Source organism: Humulus lupulus, chromosome 1 (assembly GCF_963169125.1).
Source record: "Humulus lupulus chromosome 1, drHumLupu1.1, whole genome shotgun sequence".
Taxonomy (NCBI): Eukaryota; Viridiplantae; Streptophyta; class Magnoliopsida; order Rosales; family Cannabaceae; genus Humulus; species Humulus lupulus.
In genome coordinates, this window is record NC_084793.1 from 279,110,501 (window position 1) to 279,119,126 (window position 8,626).

The 8,626-nt window shown below is 39.0% G+C and overlaps 2 protein-coding genes across 2 annotated transcripts; both read left to right on the plus strand.

Moving 5' to 3' along the window:
• The first annotated feature begins 393 nt into the window (after positions 1–393).
• Positions 394–1,437, plus strand: LOC133777816 (uncharacterized). The gene has a single exon (XM_062217566.1). The coding sequence runs from the start codon at positions 394–396 to the stop codon at positions 1,435–1,437; it is 1,044 nt and encodes a 347-aa protein (XP_062073550.1).
• Positions 1,437–4,812, plus strand: LOC133777825 (uncharacterized). The gene is made up of 2 exons (XM_062217577.1): positions 1,437–2,426; positions 2,716–4,812. Exons 1-2 carry the CDS (start codon positions 1,437–1,439, stop codon positions 4,810–4,812), a joined length of 3,087 nt encoding a protein of 1,028 aa, XP_062073561.1.
• Positions 4,813–8,626: the final 3,814 nt, after the last annotated feature.

The window sequence follows — 8,626 nt, forward strand, 5'->3', positions numbered from 1 at the left end:
TTTAAAATTTTGTATTAAAAAAATATACAAAAAATATATATTTAAAAGGTGTGTGATATCTCTCTCTCTCTTCCCATGGCTCGGAAGAAGAAAGGTATATCGAAGCCGACGAAGATTTCCGATGAGGTGGTGGACGACCTCCCTTCGATCCAAGTTGAGGTACCTGATCTGTTACCTGATGAGGATTTTCATGATCCATGTGATGAACTGGAGCTGGAGTGTGGTGTTGAGGTGCAGCGGGTTGGAAGTGCGAATCGTTCTCCTCCTACTCCAATGAATTGGGCTGAGGATGCGGAGGGTTCTGAATTCCAGAGATCTGCTTAGAAAGTGTGGAGTAAATTTCAGTCGAACCAGGTACCCACGTCCTCTACTCGTCTGAATTATACTGAACCTATGAAATTGGGTGACCAAGTTGTGGCCCGATTAGATATGGAGGAGGTTGAGACTGAAGCTTCATTTTGGAAGAATGCGATTGTTTGCATTGTCCTGGGAGCTAACCCTCCTTTCCGAGTATTTGAAGGATTTGTCAAGAGAATTTGGGGCAACTTGGGTGTTGAGAAGATAGTGAGAATGCATTCTGGTTTTACCCTTGTTAATTTCAGGGATGAAGCTACAAAGGACCTGATTTTGGAAGCAGGAGTTATACACTTTGATAAAAAGCATGTGGTTCTTCGTCCTTGGACACCAGATATGGACTCTATGAGAATGGTCAAGTCGGTTCCGGTTTGGATTCGGCTGAATGGCTTGGGTTTGCAATACTGGGGAAAAAATAGTCTCAGTGCTATGGTGAGCACAATTGGGAGACCGGTTATGGTGGATAAAGTGACGCAAAGTAGATCGATGGTGAAATATGCGAGGATATTGGTGGATATGGAGATTACGGATCATCCTCCGAAATCTATTTCTTTTATTAATGAAAGGGAACAAATCACAGAACAAATGGTGGAATATCAATGGCTTCCCTCTAAGTGTGCTGCCTGCTCGAATTTAGGTCATATACTGGCAAATTGTAACAAGAATACTGGTTTTAGTTGGAGGAAGAAATCTACTGATGAGAATGGTACTAGTACAGACAAGATCATATCCAAAACAGAGGAGGTTCAACAACAATCGGAGTCTGCTATTCCTGATCCCAGAGCTTGCACTGCTTCTAATATTGGAGAGGAAGAGAGGGCTAGTAGTTCTCTAGAGCAAAATGCTTCCAAGGTTATTAGTGATGTTCATGATTTTTCAGAAGCTACTCAGCAAACTGGAAAAGGGAATGCTGAGGTTGCAGGAAGCTGGATTACTCCCAGAAGGAGAGGTGCTCGACAAGGGGTGTTAAATGCTCACAAGTCAGATTTCATTCAAGGGAAGGCTAAATCGGGCAATGGATATGCGGTGCTGCAAGATACAGGGATTGGTCATTTGGTCACTAATTCTATCCCAATTCAGTGATGGAATTTTGCAATATGATAGGGTGGAATGTGAGGGGTATGAATAAAAAGGATAAGCAAAATGCTATTCTTAGTATTTGTAGGGAGAATAAGGTTGGTTTTGGAGCTTTCTTTGAGACTACGTTGAAACATGAGAAAATTAAAGAAGTTTTTGAGAATAATTTTCACAATTGGGATTATTTTTCTAGTCCTATTGTTTCTGGTAGGATCTTAGTTGTTTGGCAAACTAAATTTGTGAAGGTTGATATATTGCTTGAAGATCCCCAACTTGTCCATTGTAGGATCAAAGTGAGTGGCCAGCAGGAATTTTTCTTTGCTACAGTGGTTTATGGTAGCAATTCCATGGGGGAGAGGAAGCTTCTTTGGGATAAATTAGCTAGTATTGGTCAATTAAAGTCTCCTTGGATAATTTTTGGATATTTCAATGCCATGTTTAGCTACCAAGATAGGATTGGTAGGAGACGAGTCCTTGCTAAGGACATAGCTGTTGCTCAAGATTGGTTGGCTTTAGGCCAAGTTGAGGAACTTAAGTGTGAGGGTGCTCCCTATTCTTGGACGAACAAACAGGAGGCAGGAGATCGTATTTTTTCTAAGTTAGATAGAGTGTTTATCAATGATCTGTGGCTGGATGTTTTTCCGAAATCTGAAGCTCGCTTCAAATGGGACTGCATTTCTGATCACAGTTTCTGTGTGATTCGTAATCAAGAAGTTAATGGTGTGGGATTTATCCCTTTTCGTTTTGGTAACCACTGGATGCAGTATAGAGGCTATAGAGAAGCTGTTATTCACTATTGGAATGCACCAGTTGTTTCTGGTGGAGGTCTCAGCAAGATAATTCAGAAATTATTTCGGGTGAAGCATACTTTGAAAAGGTTTAACAGAGAGGAGGTTGGTGATATTGTTTTGAGTTATAAGAAGGCCAAGGAGGAGTATAGTAGAGTTCAGGAGGCTCTGGCTTCTAATCCTTCAGACATGTCTCTGCTTCATTCGGTTACTCAAGCCCAGCTCAATGTTTCAGTTTTGCAGCGCTGTTATGCTAGTTTTCTCAAACAGCAGAGTAAACTTAATTGGATTAAGTTTAGTGATGATAATTTGAGATTTTTTTCATGCATTTATGCGAAAAAGAAGAGTTGATAATAGGATTTCTTCCTTCACAATAGGAGGCAAAACAGAAGAGGATTATTCTAAAGTTGTAGAGCATTTCCTGTCTCACTTCAAGAAGTTTATGGGGAAAGGAAATTTGGCTTCAGTGGCGATTGATCATAGCTGTTTCATGTAGGGAAACAGATTGTCTCTGGATCTCCAAGTCAGACTTCTGAGACCATTTACCAAGAATGATGTGAAGAAGGCTCTATTTAGCATTCACTCCTATAAAAGTCCTGGTTTGGATGGTTTTGGCTCGGGATTTTTTAAGGGGTTATGGTCAGATATTGGTGCTGAGATTACTTCTGCAGTGTTGGATTTCTTTCATGATGGTTGCTTTCCGAAGGATTTGAATGAAACTGTAATTTCCCTTATCCCTAAGCTTGCTAATCCATGTTCAGCTAGTGACTATCGTCCTATTGCGTGTTGTAACACTCTCTATAAGTGTATATCGAAGATGATTTGCTCTAGACTTTCGGAAGTGCTTCCCTTTCTTGTTCATAGTAATCAAGGGGCATTTATTAAAAATAGAGTTCTAGCTCATAATATTATGATATTCCAAGATCTCCTCAAAGGTTATACTAGAAAGAATATTTCAGCTAGATGTTTAATGAAGATTGATTTGAGTAAGGCTTACGACACAGTTGATTGGCATTTTGTGGAGGAGTTGCTTAAACATCTGTGTTTTCCCTCTAGATTTATTGGCTGGATTCTAGTTTGCTTAAAAGGTACCAAGTACAATCTGTTAATGAATGGGAGAATTCAGGGCTCCTTCAAAGGGGAAAAAGGCCTAAGGCAAGGGGAGCCCATGTCTCCTCTCTTGTTTGTTCTCATTATGGAGTACCTCACTCGTTTATTAGCTCATTACTCTGACAAGAAAGGCTTTGGTTATCATCCTTTGTGTAAACATCTTAGGTTGATTAACCTCTGTTTTGCAGATGATTTGATTATCTTTTGTAAAGGTAATGTCAGTTCAGTGAGTAAGATTCATGAAGCCTTCTCTGCGTTTTGTGATGCTTCTGGGCTTTCTGCGAATAAATCTAAGTCCCATATCTATTTTGGAGGGGTGAAGGAGTCTACCAAAGCTCAGATTCTTGAGATGTTGCAAATGGAAGAAGGCTCCTTTCCTTTGAAGTACTTGGGAGTTCCTCTTCGGCCCACCAAGTGGAAGGCTTCAGACTGTGGGGTTATTCTGGATAAGTTGAACAAGAAGCTTAACTGTTGGGCGAGTAGGAACTTGTCTTTTGCTGGTCGTGCCCAACTCATACACTCAGTATTGCTTGGTATTAGGAATTTTTGGATGAGTATATTCATTCTTCCGTCCAAGATTACTGCTGCCATCGATAAGAGCTGTCGAGAGTTTCTTTGGGGAACTAATGGGAATAGAAGTAAGTTGCATCTCCCATCATGGGAAAAAGTTTGTCTCCCTAAAAAGCTGGGTGGTATTGGCTTTCGTGAGGGTAAGAAATGGAACTTGGCGTTGATGGCTAATTTTATTTGGGCGATTTCTTCCAAGCATGACTGCCTGTGGGTCAAATGGATTAGTTCCATCTATTTGAAGGAGTTTAGCGTCTGGAATGTGCCTATTAGTCAGGATATGAGCTGGTATATCAAGAAATTACTGAGGCTGAGACATTTCATGGATGAGGATAGCTTGATGCTAGCTGTTAAGGGAGGTAAATTTCATAGTAAACATTTCTATTTCTCTCTTGTTTCTGCGCAATCTGTGGGTTTTGCTGAGACAGTTTGGAACAAGATTATTATGCCTAAGCACAGGTTCATTTACTGGAAATTTTTTAATAATCAGCTACTTACTAGAGACCACTTGAGCCGGTTTATACATATTACCTCTGTTCTCTGCCCTGTGTGTGATACTGGCGTAGAAACACATAGTCATTTGTTTATGGAGTGTATATATTCCAGGAGAGTGTATGAGGAAATTGGTAGATGGCTAGGTGTTTTCCATTGGCCTGAATCTTATGAGGAGCTCACTCATTGGTGTTTATTGGCCAAACATAGCTTGAAGAATCAGATAATTAATGTTGTTATAGCAGCTTCCTGGTACTTCATTTGGTGCAACAGAAACTGTTGCATTTTCGATTCAATTTGTAAAATGGCCAGTAGCCTTAGTTTGGAAGTCAAAGAAGTAGTTAAGTATAGAGTATTGAGTTGGGGTTCTTTCTCTCATCACAAAAAGGATGTATTTTTACGCCAAATTGTAGAAAGTTGGTAGTTGGTTCTGTGTAGTGTTTTTCTTGCTGTTTGTGTGAGTTTGCTGGCTGCTGGTATGTAGCAGCTGCTCTTTTTGTCTTGTAATTTTGGTTGGTTTTTGAATAAATTTTTTCTTTTGTTCAAAAAAAAAAAACTATAAAAACTAAAAAAAAAAAAGATAAAAAGAAAATTTGGGACAGTTCTACCACCCATAAAAAAAACTTACTTATATATTTATATTTATTGTTTTTATTTTTAGTTGACGACACTTGTGCCTCCTAATTTTTTCTATCTTTTAATTTTTATAGTTGATGGCACTTGTGCCTCCTAACCCTTGTTGTAATTTTCTTTTTTTATCTTGTTGTTATTTTTATTTTATTTTTGCAAGTTACTAGTTGATGACAATTTTGCCTCCTAGTCTTTTATCTTATGTTTTAGTTGATGGCACTTGTGCCTCCTAATTTTTACCTTAATTTTGTTATGGTTGATGGCATGCTATGCCTCCCTACTCTTGCCTAAATTTTAGTCTTATTTAATTTTGCCTTATTTTTCTTTGTCTTTTATCATAATAGTGTGTAATTGTGAAAAATACTTGAAAAAAAAAAAGAGGTCTCTTGAAATGGATCATTTTAATTATAGTTGGAATTCTGAGTGCAACTATTATGAGCAATCAAATTTAAATTATGGAGAAACTAATTATATGTATGATATGCATGAATCCTTTGATATCTCATTTGCCCCCACCTGTAATCCAAATTTTTCATGGAGTCATACCCAATCTCAAATGAATCAAGGGCATGAATTCAACATGCCTATTCCAAGTCATGCACAATTCGACCTATCATATCCCATTCAACAAGAAACGAGCCCATCTTTAGAGGATACCCTACAATAGTTCATGCAATCAACCTACAAAATTTGAGACAATAGTAGGACAACTTGCAACTATTATAGAGTCGAAAAAACAAGTTTACCCCAACCAACCCATTCCCAATCCAAATAGTCAAATTGAAAATGAAAAGGAGAATGAAGTTGTTGAAGAACTTGTAATATGCATCCAACCTCTAATGAAACAAAAGAGTTGAATGAAATAATTTTCGAGGCTCATGAGGAAAATGAAAAAGATATAATTATATCTCAAGAGCCCATAAATGAACAAATTTGTATATTTACTCAAAATGAAAATGAGTCTAATATAGATATACAATTTTCTTATTTTATTGATATTCCATTAAAATTGCATATTTCTAATTTTCTTGTAGGTGTGAAGTTATCAATCATTATTAGTGGCATTTGCATCAAAGTCATAACTCACCTTACAAATGAAATTTTACACCATCGATTGGGTGTAGGTTGAAAGAAAAAAAATGAAAAATTTACTCCACAACATTATCTTGCGAGGTGGTGTTGTTAACTAGATATATACGCCCAGTCGCTAAGGAGTCTTCACCGGAGGAGCATACAAAGTGGACACACCACAACTTTGGTAGCAAACAACAGCAAAACCTTGATGGAGTAAATGGATACTATGGAGGCATTGAGGCGAATAAATCCATGATAACTTAGTTCAACATAGAGGACAATGACAAGCTACGAACCGATGCAACAATGAGGATAAGTAATGAGTTGTGACATGACAAAATAAGACAAAGGCTACTAGTACAAGCTAAGGAATTCCAGGGACAACAAGATAATTAGCAATCCTAAAGATGGATGCTAGAATTTGGTGGGACGTGGTTAAGTAGACATTAAATTTAGACACCATGACCTAGGCTAACTTTGTACAAGTCTGTAGCAAAAAGGTACTACAGCGCTGCAGTGCTAGCAACCAGGGTTGATGAGTTTGTGATGCTGACATAGAGTAGTCTTTCAGTCACAGAGTATGCCCAGAAGTTTGACAGACTGGCAAAGTTTCCATATGAGGTAGTCCCAACAGAGGCCATGAGATTTTAGAGATTCATAAGGGGACGGAAGCCTATGATTGCCAGAGATGTCAAAATGACCAGTGCAAAGCTAGTTAGCTACGCTTAGATTCTGGACAAAGCTTTAGATGTTGAGTACATGGAGAACCGTATATGGAAGGACAGTGCTGCAAGGAGAGAGGCTAACAAGAGTGAAGCCTTTCAAGAGAGTAACAAGAGGAAGGCCCAAGAGGGTCAAAACAACAGCACTGAAAAAAGGCCCAAGGTCCAACTCCCAATGGTAATCACAACGGTCATAATTGCGGAAACCATCAGAACTGTAGGACCAAGTTCCCCAATTGCCCCAAGTGTTCATGCAAATATTAGGAGACTGTCAGGCAATCTCCAACAAATGGTACAAGTGTGGTTAGGCAAGCCATCGAAAAGAAGAAAAAAAAAGATTGCCCACAGTGGAGAGCGGGAGCGGGGCAAGGAAACAATGGCAATCTAGTGCCAGTCAGAGTCTTTGCATTGACTCAAGGGGAAACAACCAATAGTAATACTGTTGTCCCAGGTTAACTCTCTATATCCTATATGATGTGTAGAGTCCTCATTGGTTTTGGAATGACTCACTCTTATGTTGTTTTGAATGTAATGATAAATTGAGATTTCCTTGTAAACTCTTTGAGTGTAGTTTTAGTACCATGTTACCATCAAGAGACATTATGTCATCATCTAGGTGGTTACAGTCAGCTTCCATAGTAATTGAGGGTAAAGAGTGCCCAACGGACCTCATAGAGTTAGACATACCAGATTATGATGTCATATTTGGCATGGATTGATCAGCCAAATATGGAGCAACAATAGACTGTCAGAGAAAGGCAGTAGAGTTCAGACCTGAGGAAGGGGAACTCTTTTCTTTTAAGGGAGAAGTGACAGGATTTCACACACCCATCGTATCTACACTAGAAGCTTGGAACATGATGCAGCATGGGTGTTCAATATTTTTGGCAAATGTGGTGGATAAGTCTAGAGAGACCGAGCTAAAACCAGAGATTGTTCATATTGTTTGTGAGTTCCCGAAGGTGTTTCTCGAGGACTTACCTGGTTTACCCCATAACAGAGAAATTGAATTGTGATTGAATTTGCACCAGAAACAACACCAATAGCCAAAGCACCCTACCGAATGACACATGTAGAGTTGAAGGAACTCTAGTTGGAATTGTTGGACAAAGGCTTCATATGACCTAGTCATTCGCCATGGGGATTACCAGTTCTGTTTGTGAAAAAGAAAGACGAAAGTATGCGAATGTGCATCGATTACTGAGAACTCAATAAGGTCACGATTAAGAACAAATATCCTTTTCCTAGGATAAATGACCTCTTTGATTAACTACAATGGATAGCAGTGTTCTCAAAGATTGATCTGCGAGTCGGGTACCATCAGCTGAAGGTGAAAGAAGGAGAGAATCCAAAAACTGCATTCAAGACCTACTATGGGCACTGTGAGTTCTTAGTGATGTATTTTGGACCCACCAATGCCCCAGGGGCATTCATGGACATGATGAACAGAGTGTTTAAAGACTATTTGGAGAAATTTGTAGTGGTTTTATAGACGATATCCTTATCTACACAAAAACTAAGGAGGAGCATGAGAAACATTTGAGGTTGACACTCAATAGACTACGAGAGCACCAACTCTATGCTAATTCTATAAGTGTGAATTTTGGTTAGTACAAGTGACTTTCCTAGGGAATATAGTGTCCAATAACGAAATCGCAGCGGACACAACAAAGATCGAGGCCATTAGAGACTGGCCCCAACCTAAGAATGCCGCAGAGGTTCGAACTTCTTAGAGTTAGCAAGTTACTACCGGAAGTTTTTTTAGGGTTTCTCTAAGATTGCCACACCCTTGACCAACTTAAGTCGCAAACA

Excerpts from the sequence above, each read along its gene's own strand:
- LOC133777825 (XM_062217577.1), top strand. The coding sequence starts at position 1,437 with ATGGAATTTTGCAATATGATAGGGTGGAATGTGAGGGGTATGAATAAA. Across the intron at positions 2,427-2,715 it reads ACATGTCTCTGCTTCATTCG|GGAAACAGATTGTCTCTGGA; the intron begins GTTACTCAAGCC and ends TGTTTCATGTAG.
- LOC133777816 (XM_062217566.1), top strand. The coding sequence starts at position 394 with ATGAAATTGGGTGACCAAGTTGTGGCCCGATTAGATATGGAGGAGGTT.